Genomic DNA, 16,702 nt, shown 5'->3' with positions numbered 1-16,702 from the left:
CGAGAGATCTGCTGTTAGTCTGATGGGCTTCCCTTTGTGGGTAACCCGACCTTTCTCTCTGGCTGCCCTTAAGATTTTTTCCTTCATTTCAACTTTGGTGAATCTGGCAATTATGTGTCTTGGAGTGCTCTTCTCGAGGAGTATCTTTGTGGTGTTCTCTGTATTTCCTGAATTTGAATGTTGGGGTGTTTCTGTAACTGGGGTTTATGAGCACCTTGTGAAATGATTTCAATGTTGTACTTCTTCTGTGCCGCTTGCGCTGGGAGTTGGAGACTGGAGCTGTTCCTATTCGGCCATCTTGCTCCGCCCCCCCCATAGTCGCTTTCTTAAGATAAACTTGTAGAAGTAAAATTTCATGGAAATGTACATTTTAAGGCTATTGGCATATAGTATTACGTCGGCTAGTTTACTTCCACACCAGTAGCATTGGAGAATTTCTGTTTCCTTCCTTTCTTACCAACAAGGATATTAACTATTTTTAAATTGTTAACAATTTGGTAGGTGGCAAAAGTATCTTACTGTTGTTTCTATCCAATGGAGTATGGTTTAAATTAATATGAAAACAAAAGGCATTTCCCAGCCTAAAATGATGGCACCAGATACCATGTGGCAAGAGTAAAGGGTTTACATCTAACATTTCTGGAAAGAAAATGAAATTACTGTCTGAAAAGAGTTTAAATATTACTTACTTCACTCACCACAATTATCAAATGAGGAACTTGAAGCACAGACAGTAGAACTGACTGCTTAGGCCAAGGAGGGTGGATCACGAGGTCAGGAGTTCGAGACCAACCTGGCCAATATGGTGAAACCCCGTCTCTACTAAAAATATAAAAAAATTAGCCAGGAACGGTAGCAGGCGCCTGTTGTCCCAGTCACTCGGGAGGCTGAGGCAGGAGAATCGCTTGAACCTGGGAGGCGGAGGTTGCAGTGAGCCGAGATCGCACCACTGCACTCCAGCCTGGGCAAGCTATTAAATACCAGGACTTGGATTAGACCCAAGGGCTCAGGGTCATACGACACCTTTTATTTGCTTTAGAAAATTATTTTTTTCTTCCTTTCTGGTTTCCAAATCCCATCAAGCTGTGGTGTTTCTGTAACTGGGGTTTATGAGCACCTTGTGAAATGATTTCAATGCTGTACTTTATTCAAATGGCAATGTTTAAAATTATTACAAGCATATTTGCATTTTCTTGATGACTTTCTTATGCCAAGTACTGCCACACGCCAATGCCCATTAACTTTGTGTCATATAACATAATGATGAGGAACAGCCTCCAGAGTCAGAGCGCCTGGATTGGAATCCTGGATTCATTCATTAATAGCTCTATGACCTAGGACAAGTTACTTAACCTCCATGTTTCAGTTTCCTCAGCTTTAAAATGAGCATAATATTTGTATCTGCCTAATAGAGTTGTTATGAAGAGTCAACCAGCTAATTCATGCAAGTTGCTTAGGACCATCTGTCACATTGTAAAGGTTACCTAATATTAATGAAGTATTTATTTCAAACTGGGTTCTAGACACCTCTGGGGTAGAGGAGGCCATCCAGGGACATTGTCTGGGCCAGGCATGAGGTGTACGCACCTCTAGATGCTGTTGTCCACAGTGCTGAATCATTATTGCATGATTGCCCATTAGGACACTGTTGGTTGGTGGAGGAAGAGGCACCTGGCTACCCAGAGCCTTCCATAAACTCAACCCTAGGCTTCTGGAATGAACCAGTAAATCTACCCTCCATCAGTTTACAATCTAGAGATGGTACTAATAATCTCCATAGGTCTGAGAAACAGTACGGATGCAGAGTGGAGTGGGGGGATATGGGCTTTGCATTCAGGCAGACATGGCTTTGAATGATGGCTCAGTTTTCTGCAAGGAACCTAGTCCCAGGTGTAGTATTACCTTGAGAGATTATTTTGAGGATTGCATTAATATAGAACAGGTAGTAGACTCTCAGTAAATGGCTGCTGCTGTTTGTGTTGCTATGGGAAACAAAAAGGGGAAGGGAAAAAGGAAAGGAGAATTAGAGAATGGGAGATCAGGCACTGGCAGAAGAGAGAGGGGAGGGAGAACACGAGTGCTTCATGAAGTGGAGAATGATGACTGGATGGCTGACCTCAAGTTCCTCCTAGTCTATGGGAACTTACCAAGCTGAGCATGGTTTTACACACCATTCCAAACTTGAATGTTTTCTCTTTAGTGTGGTTTTTTTTGTGGTTATTGTTAAAACACACACACGTATACACCACGCCACTATCACCACAATACCTGGGCATTTTTACAGAGCTGTCTTTCTCTAGACCTGCCCAAGCCCCATACTCATGCCCAGGGCTCTGCAGTGTCTCTTCGCTGACAGTTCCATTTCTGGTGTGGGAATGAGTTGCTGGCCTTAATAGAGCTGTGATTTTCTTACCTTCTTGGAGTTTTGGTTTGTTTCTTGTCCATTTGCTTTATGGTAGAAAATCATATCTGTTCTGTGCCTTCTCTAGATGAGTATTTTGCACAAAATGTTATAGAAGGAGTATGAAAAACAGGACCAGATTGGAAAGAAAGGAAAATACTGCAGGGAATATAAGTCATAACATGACAATTTTAGGAGTGTGGCATGATGACAGTTTTCTGGCAGTCATGGGCCTCCAGCTTCCCTGTAATGTTTTCCTGCCTCAGGAAAGTGGAACTGACTTGACAGACCCAAAATCTGTCTGCTTAAGGTCCCCATTAAGAAGAAGAAATAGCTCCAGATACTCCAAGTTTCTCTTCTTAGTCCTGTTCCTTACATTAACGTAAAGCAGTGGTTACAAAACACAGGCATGTTGCTGGGCCACCCTGAATTTCTCTAGCTCTTGTGTGGGTTCCAATAATTTGCCTTCCTAACACATTCCCCAGGTGGTGCTGATGCTGCTGGGATGAGGACCACACTTTCAAAACCACTGACAGAAAGTCTTACTAGTGATGCTCTTATAAACCGTCCATTTTTTGCTGCTTATAACAGGATACCTGAAGCTGGGTAACTTACAGAGAAAAGGAACTTATTTCTTACACTTATTGAGGGTGAGAAGTCCAAAGTTGAGGGACTGCAACTGATGAGGCCCTTCTTACTGGTAGTGGCTCTCCATAGAGTCCCAAGGTGGTTCAGGGCATCACATGGTGAGGGGGCTGAAGGTGCTAGTTCAGATCTCACTTCCTCTTCTTGTAAAGCCACCAGTTCCCCTCCCATGATAACCCATGAATCCATGAATGGATTAATCCATTCACAAAGGCAGCATCCTCAGGATCCAATTACCTCTTAAAGGCCTCACCTCTCAATACTGCCACTTTGGGGATTAAATTTCAACATGAATTTTGGAGAGGACAAACATTCAAACCATAGCAAACATTATACAAAGAATCCTCAGAATAACCTTGTGAAGCATGTGTTAATATTTTCATCATTCCGATTCAGAGATGAAGAAGAACCTGCTAATGTCACACAGTTGGGTGGGATATAGCCAAGATCTGAATTCTGGTCTCTAATTCTAAAGCCAGACTTGTGCTTGGTGCTCTGGGCAGAAGTCTCCTTGACACAAGGCATGAGTCTAGGGCAGCTGTTTCCCCAGGTAGTAATTTCATAAAGGAGACCTCCACTCACAATCCCTTCCCACATCAGCCCCTCAGCACTGGAGTTCAGAATCAGACTTTTCCATTGCTATTCACAACCCTACTTCCTTCACATTTCCACTGTTAAAGGCCCCAAGTGACAAAGCTGAGTGAACTCTTCCAGGTTTCACAGAGGTAGCCCCAGGGCAAGAGCAAGGGTTTTTTTCCGAAGTCCCATGTTTTGCCTACAAATTTTCTGCATATTTTGCATTCTATTCCATTCTGTGCTCATGTTTAATATAATATAGCTTTTTCCCCCCTCAAATAATATTGGCTTTTCAGGAGCAGGCCATGGTTTCCCTTCTAGCTTCCATTCCCCTTCCATGCTGAGGACCAGGGCGCGGCATCTTCACAGTTGGTTTATTAATGGCATCTGTACCTGCACAGACCCAATGCTTAGGTTCTCAGTACTCATTTAGCCAGAGATGTTACCATGGGCTTTAGAACAACGCAGACTTAGATTCCTATACAGTCCTGTCATTTACTGGTAGGACAACTTGGGAGAATTACCCTGGGCTTGTTTCTACAGCTGTAAAATGGGCATAAAACATGCCTTCCTCACAGGGTTTGGTGCATATTACAAATGAAGTTTGCAAGGCACAGGACGTGTTGCAATCTATAAATGGAGGTTGCTGCTATTGCTTGTTATTACAATGATTTGTTAAGCAGGTGAACAAATGAATGAATGACCAGTCCTCAGACTCTGATGCCCCTGAGCTACACTCTTCTTAGACCAACACTGTCTGCCTGTGCCAAAGACAGACCCCCAACGTAGCAGTTCTCAACTTCTCCTCAGAGCCCAAAAGCTTTTCCTGGGCATCAGCCACTCCCAGCTCCCCCACTTGGGCACTTGGTTCAGCCTGACATTTTCATGACTATCCTGCAGCAGAGACTCTCACATTCACTCTGAGGCCACTAATGGTGTACAAAGTACCTCTCAAATGAAATTCCTCTCTGAATTCTTATGGATAGAATGCAATTCCAAGACTTTCATGTTTATGTTTGTTTAAGGACTATATGCTGGTAATCTGCTAAATGAGTTATTAGGTATTACTCATATTTGCCACTCATAAACTTAAATTAGATCATTGCTAAGTTCCCCAAGGGCTTTAATTCAGTTATCTGTGAAATCAGGCTGCTTCTAAATGCTCAGCAGCTACAGCCCCCACACTCAAGCAGATGGTTAGAATCCTGTGACCTGGGCAAGGCCCCGTTGTTATCATTGCATGTCAGTCTTGCTTCGAGTAGGTTGTGGTTTTCAGCTACTGCTATTCTTGCTTATTAATTAGAAATTATAGTTCACTTGACTTCATCATTATCATAGTAGTTTGTGGAGGATATTTGGTTAACCCTACAGCAGGCAGTGATACATATTTGCATCGAAGGTATTTTTAGCCTATAATTTTCCAATTACTAGATTTTAAGACATGAGTAAGTTGCAGTTCAAGCATGAATCATGCAGATTCTGTTGCTAAATAGACACATGCATAACCTGCCCCTAAAAGTGCTTGTGTAGTTGTCTTGATTATCTATGATTACATAACTACCTCAAAATGTTGTTGCTCCACATTTATGTTATTAGTCTATGTGTTTCTGTGCATTGGGAATCCAGACCAGGCTGAGTGGGGGCGGGTTATCTCTGCTCCACATGTGAGGTCTGCTAAGGCTGTTAAATCCCAAACAACTTCTTGTCCCACAACACAGCTAGGATGACTTAGATGACTGGGTGCTGGCTGGAGTGGCTTGGCTGGGGTCTTACATCTTGGGCTTCAGTTCTTGTCATCAGCAGAGTTGCTCAGTTCTCGTCTCTGTAATGTTAGATCTCCCTTCATCCATGTGGCCTCTCCACGTGGTCTCTATGTGATCTCTCCAACAAAATGGCTGAACTTCTTACATGGCAGTTCAGTGCCCTTAGGAACACAGAAGTGGGAGCTGCCAGGTCTTCTCAAGGCTTATGCTTGACACTGACACAGCACCGCTTGTAATGCATTCTCTTGGTTAAGGCTAGTTACAGGTGCAGCCCAGACTCAAGGGAAGAAACTAGAAAGGGCATAAATATCAGGAAGCGTGGTTTGGGGGACCACCAATGTAACCGGTGACCACAATAGTGACAGTTCATTGATAAATTCAAGCAACTTATGTAACTTACAAAATACTATCAGATTAAGCATAATAAAGTAACTTGATTATAAGTCTATATCTGTTATAACTTTATAACCCTGATAGCCCATATTTGTGTAGGTCATTATTTTAATATTAAAATGTAAGTATTGATGTATATTTTATGGTAAATTAGGTGACTCATAAACGATATTATCAACAACTGTACTGCAAGTTGTGTTTTTGTTCCTCTTGAATTCTTTTTATCACCCAGTTCTTCCTCTATAGGGACATGTAAATAGATGTGGTAGGATCTTTGACTCCGTGAAAATGATCTTGGTCAAAAAAAGGTTGAGAATCATTTTTCTAGTGTCAAAAATAAACTCTTAGAAATCTTATAATCGCTAGGGCTACAAAGTGGACAGGACATTCTTTCTGCCCTAAAAGAGTTCAGAATCCTGTAGGGAAGAGAGGTGGTGAGTACATGCACTCAGTAAACGTCATAATGGAGAAAAGCCCAAAGTGCTATTGGAGAGCAGAGAAGATATGCCCAGCCACGTCTGGGCAATTAAAGAGGGCATCTTTAGGTACAACTTGAACTAAACTCCAAAGGTTGTGTAAGAGTTACAGGGTTGAAGAAGGAACAGTAGGAGTAAAAGCCAGAGATAGGGCACTTGTCAAGTTGTGACTTTCCACAAGTCTGAGAAGAGAGAGGGGTTTTTATCTTTGTAGCTTTTAGTCTTTCTTCCCTTATGAAAATGTACTCATTATGGCTTTGTAATAAACCTTCAAATGCACATAAATAGGCTTCTCCAATCTGATGTCATACTCATGAATTAATGTTTTTAGGAGAGCAAAGAGGAGATGAGGAGGTGTTTGTTCCTGGATAATTGGGTATGGCTGATTCATTCAAATGAATAGAGAGACCTAGGGTGCAATTCAATACTCATTGAATTTGCCTTCTTCCTCCTGACTTGTGATTTCCATGCTGACATCTGTACAGAACAAATAGAATTTGATCCAGTATATAAAATTGCAGAGCTAGAAAACGCATTAGAAACCATTATTCCCACCCCCTCATTTTATAGACAGGAAACTGAGGCCAAAGGAGCTGAAGCAATTGCTCAGAGTGACATAGCTGTAGAGACATAAAATACTCTTCTCCTAGCCAAGTCAGACAATATCCAATCTGAGTTTTATTTAGAAAATCCTATTCAACTTTTTCTGTCAGAAAAGATGCTTGGGGTGGTAATAAGAAGATTGTTCATACTACAAAGAGCCTCTGAGAGGGGAGTGACTGAGCGGGCTGCTGAGGAAAGTGTCGAGCTTCGCGAGCTAGAGAAAGCCCTCCTGGGTGTCAGCTGTCACCTTCATCAAAGGGCAGAAGCCAGAGGCGGGCTGTCCCATGGGATACCATCTGGAAAGTCAGGCAGTGTTTTAGACCCCTAACTTTTCTTGAAGAAAATAAAGAATAGTGTAAGGCCAGGTGCAGTGGTTCACACCTGTAATCCCAGCACTGTGGGAGGCCTTGGCAGGCAGATCACATGAGGTCAGGAGTTCGAGACCAGCCTGGCCAACATGGTGAAACCTCGTCTCTACAAAAAATACAAAAATTAGCTGGGCATGGTGGCAGGCTCCTGTAATCCCAGCTACTCGGGAGGCTGAGACAGGAGAATCGCTTGAACCCAGGAGGTGGAGGTTGCAGTGAGCTGAGATCATGCCACAACACACCAGTCTGGGTGGCAGAGCAAGACTCCATCTCAAGAAAAACAAAAGAAGAAGAAGAAGAATGGTGTAGCTCTTTCCACTGTGAAGTCAAGCAATGAGCTACAATGGAACAATCATGATAATGATTATATGAATATTTGTTGAGTGATAGCAATGTATACCACATTACCTCATCACCCCTCCTCAGCAGGAGCATCAGCTCCTTCAGGAAGCTTTTCCCGATTCCTTGTGCCTGCTTCAGACACATTAGAGGACTCCATAAATCTCTGGGCATATCTGCACCACTTCTCTTGCCAGCTTGTGTGTTAATTATTAATAGCTGTTTGGGTGTCTGTCTCCCACAGGGAATCGTCAACTACCACAATAGAGGAACATGTAGAATTCTGTGGAACACAGCTGGGAGAACAGGCAAATTTGCTCAAAGAGTTTCAAAAAGCTGTAGAAAAGAAGTGACCTTTTAACCTGGATCCAAAGAGATGAGTAGAGATTTGTTATAGGAAGGGAGGAGTAAAGGGCATTTCAAGTAGATCAAAGGCATGGTGTATTTGTCAGTCCATAAGGCTTATGGGGTCCTCCCACATCCAGGCACTTTGCTAGTGCTAACAGTGGACAGAAGATAGATTTGGCTGGAAAGTGGAGTGTGTGGGGGAGGAGGTAATGGGGATGAGAATGGGGAGGTGAGTTATTACCATAGGTAAAGGACCTTGTGGAACTAGCTAAGGAGACAGTCCTTTTTTGCCTAGAGGCCAAAGGAGGCCTCTGAAGGATATTAAGGAGGTAAGTGTCAGAATCCAATTTAATTCTAAAAGAGAAAGATCTCTATGAACAGGTATGGTGTGATTCATAGGGTGTATTGATTAGTGAAAAAAACAATGTGCAGATAATGATCTATAATGTGCTACCTTTTGTATTAGAAAGAAAGGGAAGCCAGGCACAAAGGTTCGCATATAATCTCAGCACTTTAGGAGGCCGAGGCAGGTGGATCACTTGAACCCAGGAATTCAAGACCAGCCTGGGTAACATAGTGAGATGCTGTCACTACAAAGAGTTAAAAAAAAAAAAAATTAGCAAATCGTAGTGGCACACATCACAGCTACTCTACTGGGAGGGCCTGGAGGGGACTGCTGAAGTGGGAGAATTGCTTGACCCAGGAGTTCAAGGCTGCTGTGAGCTGTGATTCCACTACTGCTCTCCAACGTGAGACAGAGGGAAACCATGTCTAAAAAAAAAAAAAAAAAAAAAAAAAAAAAAAAAAAAAAAAAGAAGAAGAAGAAGAAGAAGAAGGAGGAGGAGGAGGAGAAGGAGGAAAAGGGGAAATAAGATATTCATATATCTTCTCACATGTGCAAAAATAAACACAGGAAGTATAAACTAGATACTATAAGGTTGAGGGGGAATCAAATAGAAAAGAGGAGCTGGAAACAGAGTAAGAGGAATGAGGGATGCTTCTTTCAGTATGTGTTTTGTTTTCGTTTTGTTTTGTTTTAAGAAAGGATCCCATTCTGCTGCTCAGGCTGGAGTGCAGTGGTGCAATTATAGTTCACCACAACCTTGATCCCTCAGGCTCAGGTGATCCTCCCACCTCAGCCTCCTGGGTATCTGGGATCACAGCTGTGCACCACCATGCCTGGCGAAATTTTTTGTTTGTTTGTATTTTTTGTACAGATGGGGTTTTGCCATATTGCTCAAGCTGGTCTAGAACTCCTGGGCTCAAGCAATCTGCCTGGCTCAGCCTCCCAAAGTGCTGGGATTACAGGGGTGAGCCACCAATGCCTGGCTGAATATATCTTTCTATGCAGTTTTGACTTTGGAACCATACTGAAAAAGAATCAGTGGATATGAAGAAAACACCCTAAAATGAAATACAAACAGAAACTGATGGGAGTGAGAAAGAACTAACCTACATAACTTTTGAGAGTAGTATTTTGAGGGTATGCTGTTGCCTGAAAACAATAGTACTGTAAACAAATCTTGAAGTCTATTTTGTTTTTCACAGAGGTGTGGACTAGCAATTTTGGAACTACTTTCTGTGTATTAAGCAAATAAGTATGTTGTAGATGATGGAAACAAAGCTTGTTAGAGAATAAAGTTAAAAAATATGGAAGGAAGGGAAGGGTACAATTGACTTTGTAATGTTGGACTGAAGGTGGAGGTGTAAGTATGAACTCAAGGTATTTAACAGAGAGAGAGAGAGAGAGAGAGATGAGGGGTGCATGTGTGTATATATCTGTGTACATATATATATATTTTTTTAAGACAGTGTCTCACTCTGTCACCCACGCTGTAGTACAGTGGCACGATCTCGGCTCACTGCCACATCCAACCCCCGCCTCCCAGGTTTGAGCGATTCTCCTGCCTCCTGAGTAGCTGGGACTACAGGCATGCACCACCACACCCAGCTAATTTTTGTATTTTTAATAGAGACAGAGTTTCACCATGTAGGCCAGGCTGGTCTCAAACTCCTGGGCTCAAGTGATCCTTCTGCCTCGGCCTCCAAAAGTGCTGGGACCACAGGCGTGAGCCACCATGTCCAGTACACGCATCTATTTTCTAGCTCTGTCCTTGATAGGGCCTAGAAGCAATGACACCTCAGCAGCAATGAGCATACCTGGTATCCAAGCCTTGGCTTCAAATGTCATTCTTCACTAAAGGAACTCCTTAGAGAAATGACTCATTTTAGCACTTGAGTTGAGGAAGTTCAAGATGAGGCTGAAACATTTTGTAGAGCTAGAAAATAAGGATGTGCTCAAAAAATGATTGAGATATATCTAAAGAACAAATCACCACCTTGACTGAGTTTCCGCTGATCAAATCTGGAACAATTTGAGGTAGCAACAGATTTGTAATCCACAGAATAAAATAAGAATCCATGAAAATAAATATGTATCATATATAAATGCTGTTTTTATACACACATATATATTCTTTATATATTTATAATTTATCTTTATAGTATACATATAAATTGATATAAATAACAAGAAGGGAAAGCTCTTACTTACAATAAACTCCTAACTAACAAATACAGAGGGAATGATGGAATTAGAAAATCAATATCATTGTAATAATTAATCCAGGCAAGAATCATTAGTGGATGCTAAAACTAGTGGATAAGAGTTTGATGAGTAATTACAAAATTACAACAACCTGGAGCAGTATCAGATCAAGTTCTGAAAACTGTGACACAACACTAGAAACTTTCTACTCGACTACTGTCAGCTGATTTTTTAAAATTTCAACTATTATTCAGCGGGTGCAGGGGCAGGTTTGTTACCTGAGTACATTGCATGATGTTGATGTTTGGGGTATGAATGATCTAATCACCTAGGCAGTGAGCATAGTATCCAATTTTTCAGTTTTTCAACCTTTGCTCCTTTCCCGCTCGCCCCTCTAGTAATCCCCAGTGTCTATTATTTCCATATTTATGTCCATATGTACCCAATGTTTAGTTCCCACTTATAAGTAAGAACATGTGGTATTTGGTTTTCACTTATTTTCTATTTGATGATGGAATTAGAAAATCAATATCTGGTATTTTCTATTTGGTATTTGGTATTTTCTATTCCTGTGTTAATTCGTGTGGGATAATGGCCTCAAGCTGCATCCATGTTGCTGCAAAAGACACGATTGCATTCTTTTTTTACGGCTGTGTAGTATTGTATAGTATATGTGTACTACATTTTCTTTATCCAGTCCATCACTGATGAGCACCCAGGTTGATTCCGTGTCTTTGCTACTGTGAATAGTGCTATGATGAACACATGAGTGCATGTGTCTTTTTTGTGGAACTACTTATTTTTGTTTGGATGTATACCCACTAATGGGATTGCTGCATTGCATGGGAGGTCTGTTTCAAGTTATCTGAGAAATCAACCTGCTTTCCACAGTGACTGAACTAATTTACATTCCCAGCAGCAATGTGTAGGCATTCCCTTTCCTCCAAAGCCTCACCAGCATCTGTTATTGCTTGTCTTTTTAATAATAGTCATGGTTTTGATTTGCACTTCTCTGATGATTAGCAACGTTGAGCATTTGTTCATGTTTGTTGGCCACTTGTATTGTCTTCTTTTGAGAAGAGTCTGTTTGTGCCCTTTGCCCACTTTTTAATGGGGTTATTTTGTTTGTTTCTTTTATTCAGCTGATCGTTTAAGCCATATTGCTACATGTTGTATTTGTAATTGGATGATAATAACAATGATTTATTGAGTATTTACTATGTGCAGGCATTGTACCAGGTGGGGATCTTGTTTTTATGGTTTTTGCATATATTAACCCACTTCATCCTAACACCAACCCAGTAAGCCTTTTAATTAATATCTTCATGTTTTAGATGAAGAAACCAAAGTTCAAGAGATGAAAAATATGTCTAGGGTGTAATAGCTCAGAAGAGGGCAGAGCCCAGATTCAAATTCTGTGCCTTCTGGTTTTAGTTCAGTGTGTTCTGTCATGCAGTGTGCCTCTGCGTCCTCTTAGATCCCCCTCTGTGCTTCTGAAGGTGTGCAGAATGTCCAGTCCATGGAGGCATTTTTTTTTTTTTTTTTTTTTTGACAGACTTTCACTCTGTTGCCAGACTGGAGTGCAGTGGTGCAATCTTGGCTCACTGCAACTTCCGACTCTCTGGTTCAAGTGATTCTCCTCCCTCAGCCTTCTGAGTAGCTGGGATTACAGGCATGTGCCACCATGCCCAGCTAATTTTTGTATTTTTAGTAGAAATGGGATTTCACTATGTTGGCCAGGATGACAGAAGCCAAGTCAAACATACCACATTAAGTGTGAATGGTTTAATCATTTCTTTTTTTCCTTTTCCTTTTTTTTCTTTTATTTATTTGTTTATTTTGAGACGGAGTCTCGCTCTGTCGCCCAGGCTGGAATGCAGTAGCACGATCTCGGTTCACTGCAAGCTCTGCCTCCCGGGTTCACGCCATTCCTCGGCCTCAGCCTCCCCAGCAGCTGGGACTACAGGCGCCTGCCACCACGCCTGGCTTTTTTTTTTTTTTTTTTTTTTTTTTGTATTTTAGTAGAGATGGGGTTTCACTGTGTTAGCCAGGATGGTCTCGATCTCCTGACCTTGTGATCTGCCCACCTCGGCCTCCCAAAGTGCTGGGATTACAGGCATGAGCCACCGCGCCTGACCACACCCAGCTAATTTTTGTATTTTTAGTAGAGACAGGGTTTCACCATGTTGACCAGGATGGTCTCCATCTCCTGACCTCTTGATCCGCCCACCTCAGCCTCCCAAAGTGCTGGGATTACAGGCATAATGCCACAGTAGGAGGCATTCTCAAACAGAAGCACTGGTGGCTCCTTCTTTCTCCTCACCATGTTTACTAAACACCTAGCCTCATTTTTTTTCTCATCTGCAAAACAGAGACAGCAATATTGAATTTACATGTTATTAAGAGGACTAAATTAGACAATGTATATAAAGCATATAGCACAGTGTAAAGTACATGTCCATTCATTGATAGCAGCAGCAGCAGCAGTGACAGTGGTGGCAATGCTAGATTCCCTGGCATGATGGCAAAGGTTTCTAAAGGATACTCCTCACTTTCATACTAAATTGATCATCAGAAGCCAGATCATAAAGAGCTTTGTGTTTCATGAAAAGAAGATTACATCTTATTCTACAGGCAGTAGAAACTACTGAAGAATTTTATTACCGAAAGAGATGTGATCTGGTTGGCAATTTAGAGAGCAGAGCAAGGGGAGAACAAAGCGCAAGGCAGGGAGAGCAGCAGGTGGCTGTTGTCAAAGGCCAGGCAAGAGATAAGGAAGGTCTGAGTTAATGCCAGAGATGGTGTGATAGACAAAAGGGAGCACACAGTAGACAGTCAAACTCTGGGGTTAGTGCCTGGGTTTGGCAGGAGAGAAAAGGGGAGGAGCTTAGCTGAGCCTTCTGCCTCTGACCTGGGCACTGGTTTCTCTTGGGCATAACCCGAGTGGCTGGGGACACTGGAAGGTGCAGATCGGGGTGGTTTGGGACACAGAAGTGAGTCACAGTAGATGGTTGGATATTCAGATCTGGATTAAGGCATCTGAATATCTGAATATTCAGATTCAGACCAAGGAGGGAGCTCAAGGCTGCCGCAGCATGCGGGGGGTCATTAAAGCTTGGAGGTGGATGAGATCTATCAGGGAAAGGATGTAGAGTGAGAAGAGGGCTGAGGACCGGACTTTGGAAGAACCAATTTTTTCTTTAACTTTTATTTTAGGTTCATGGGTATGTGTGCAGGTTTGTTATATAGGTAAATCGCATGTCACGGGGGTTTGGTGAACAGATTATTTTGTCACTCAGGTAATAAGCATAGTATCCAGTAGGTAGTTTTTCAGTTCTTTCCCTCCTCCCATCCTCCACCTTCAAGTAGGCCCCAGGACCTATTGTTCCTTTCTTTGTATCCCTGTGTTCTCAATGTTCAGCTCCCACTTATAAGTAAGGATGTACTGTATCTGGATTTCTGTTCCTGCATTCGTTCACTTAGGATAGTGTCCTCCAGCTCCATCCATGCTGCTGCAAGGAACAGGATCTCGTTCTTTTTCATGGCTGTGTAGTATTCCATGGTGTGTATGTACATTTCCTTTATCTAGTCTTCCACTGATAGACCTTTAGGCTGATTCTATGTCTTTGCTGTGGAAACATTTCAATATTTAAAGATGGCAAAAGAAGAGGCTGAAGGAGACTGAGAAGAAACACCCAGAAAGATAAGAGAGTTTCAAGGTGGAAGTTTTCTGCCATGGCAAAGACTGCAGAGAGAGAAACGAGGTGAGGAAGGACTGAAAGGTGCCTGTTGGATTTGGCAACTAGGTCACTGATGACCTTGACAGCAGCAAGCGCCAAGGAGCAGAGTCGAGCTGGCTGGATTAAGGAAAGAGTTGGACTTTCAAGGAGAGAAACTAGAACTTAATGTCCCCAGGAATGTGGGTATCTCATTTCCTTGCCATGCATTCTGGTTAATGGAAGGTCTTCTTTATAAAGCTAGAATCTCTCTCTCTCTCTCCAGCATCTTCCCTCAGTTCTAGTTCACTCTCCAGGTCCAAAACAACCGGTCTACACATTTCCCCAGAGAATGGTCCATATATGCCTCCCAACTTGGTCATCTCATCCAGCACTGCTCATATGCTCCAGGCACCCCAGACTTGCCTTGCGGTTGGCCACAGGATGGATCCTGTTTTATTAAAACTGGGCTTGTTCTTTGGCAGCATTAGAGCCTGTGTTTCAATTGGTCTTTATTTCTCACCTTTTTAGGTTGGTGGCTTCCCAACCATGTTTGTAACCTCAACTGAGAATAAGAAAGATACTTCACAATATGATCAGTATAACCATGGGTGTATAGCTGAAGGAAAAGTCTATGACATAATATGTCCCCTTACTATGGTAGATGCACTGTAGTATTTTCAACTCCATCTCATTCTATCCTATTCCGTTTCATGTGTTTGCATGCTTGTTGTGACTCATTATATCAATTTCACAACCACAAAACTGATTTAATGACCCACAGTACGAGAGGCTCAAAGGAAATGATACTCAGTGTTTTTTTGAATCCATCCCCATTTCCCTGCCTCATTGAGGCCAACAGCCCATCCCTCTAACTCCCTTTTTTATGACCCTAAGAGGACAGAGAATTGCTTCAGTCACTAGATGTTAGCCAGTCTTGGGGGTATTCCAAAATGGCTCACCAGAGCTATCATGGTGGAATTTGGAAATCAGTGGAGGAGAGAATGGCTGCATAGGCTCCTGTTCCTGTAATTACTCATGAGGCACCCAAGAGCCTAAGGCATTTTTATGCCCTGAGGATGCCCTTAGGCAGCCCTAATACCACCTCTCATGTGACACATTCAACATTTCCCAGAGCTGAGTAGTATGGCCCACTTATTCATACAGGCCACAGCTTGCCCCTCAACACTCACCCCCAGCCAGACAACTGTCATTATCCCCTCTTCAGACCTCTCTAAGGGGAGAACCATCCTTGAGAACCATTGAACCATTGTTCCCTGTAGATCTTTCAGCAAAGAAAATTCGGGCCTTTTTTTTTAAATACTCTCATTTACTCTCATTTCTGCTTCTACCTAGGAAGAGCCAGGATTTCTGAATTTACCTTGAATACAGACAGGAGGATGTTGCCTAAGGAATAGCAGAGATCTTGTCTCATCTTCTGAGAGGTGCCTGCTGCTGCTGTATACACTTGAGTGCTCCCAGAAGTCTCCTGAAAGACTTACATCGCAAATCTGCAATGAGCCAAGCCCTTGGCTGGGCCTCCACTTCAGCCTAGCGAACAAAACTCCATCCCTGCCCTTTAGCCACTCACGCCAAGTTTAAAAATGGGTGAAGAACGGTGGGTCTCCCTCACTCCAGAAGAATTTGACCAGCTGCAGAAATATTCAGAATGTGAGTAAATGCATGGACAGACCTGGGACAGGATTTCTTCTTGGCTGGAGACATCATTTCTGGAAAGCCCAGTAATATTATCATTGCAAAGCCACAAAGAACGATGTCAGGCCTGATGGCTTATATTTTCTTATAAACACAGAATTAGTGTATGTAACATAAAAACACAATTATCTTTAGGCTCAGTAAATGCTACGTGCTCACCATAGAAATCTGGAATATACACAGAAAAAAATAGAGTAAGTTAAAAATCACTGACAACACTACAAACATCTTAGGGCACTTCCCTGCTGTGCATATTGCCTTGCACCGTTGAGCTCACACTGTATACACCCTTCGTTAAGCCTGCATTTCCCACCTAATGTACCGTATGTATTTTCTCACATCATTAAAGCCTCTTTAGAGCATAATTTTGAAGGGCTGCATGCTGCATGCCTACGTTACTCAATTGTTTACTGCAATATATTCCTGCATTTGGAACCAAGGCCTTCTTGCAGTAAGATGCTGAATGCTGATGTGTGTTTCTTTCTTGACTTTGTTCTGGGAAGGGAAGGCCTTTCCAGGAAGGAAGAAAAAGAAGCAGCACAAAGGGGAGGCCTACCCTTGAGGAATCAGAATCTTTTTAGGGAATCAGAAATGTGCTCATGACACAGAGAACAGCTTTAAGGCTGCAGGCAAACAGCTCTGGTAGAGCTGGCTAAACTAAGCATGGAAACGAGAAGGGAATCAAAAAACAAGGGAAACTGGTATAGGGGTTGTATTATACTTTGCTATTTGGTTCAATCCAGCATGGGTTTATTGTTTCTTTTTTTTTTTTTTTTTTTTTTTTTTTGAGACGGAGTCTCGCTCTGTCAC

The 16,702-nt window shown here is 42.3% G+C and overlaps 1 protein-coding gene across 4 annotated transcripts in view; it reads left to right on the top strand.

Moving 5' to 3' along the window:
• DGKG (diacylglycerol kinase gamma) overlaps positions 1 to 16,702 on the top strand; it is a 222,078-nt gene that overhangs the window by 30,551 nt on the left and 174,825 nt on the right. For all 4 annotated transcript variants that reach the window (XM_017866464.1, XM_017866460.1, XM_017866468.1 and 1 more), the window contains exon 2: positions 15,533 to 15,847. In XM_017866464.1, coding sequence (XP_017721953.1) covers positions 15,781 to 15,847 — 67 coding nt within the window. In that variant the 5' untranslated portion in view covers positions 15,533 to 15,780. The remainder of the gene's footprint in view (positions 1 to 15,532; positions 15,848 to 16,702) is intronic.

The sequence above is a fragment of the Rhinopithecus bieti genome, unplaced genomic scaffold, assembly GCF_001698545.2.
Source record: "Rhinopithecus bieti isolate Rb0 unplaced genomic scaffold, ASM169854v2 scaffold_2432, whole genome shotgun sequence".
Taxonomy (NCBI): Eukaryota; Metazoa; Chordata; class Mammalia; order Primates; family Cercopithecidae; genus Rhinopithecus; species Rhinopithecus bieti.
Note: the sequence above shows the minus strand (reverse complement) of the source record. Positions and strands in the feature narration are given on the sequence as shown.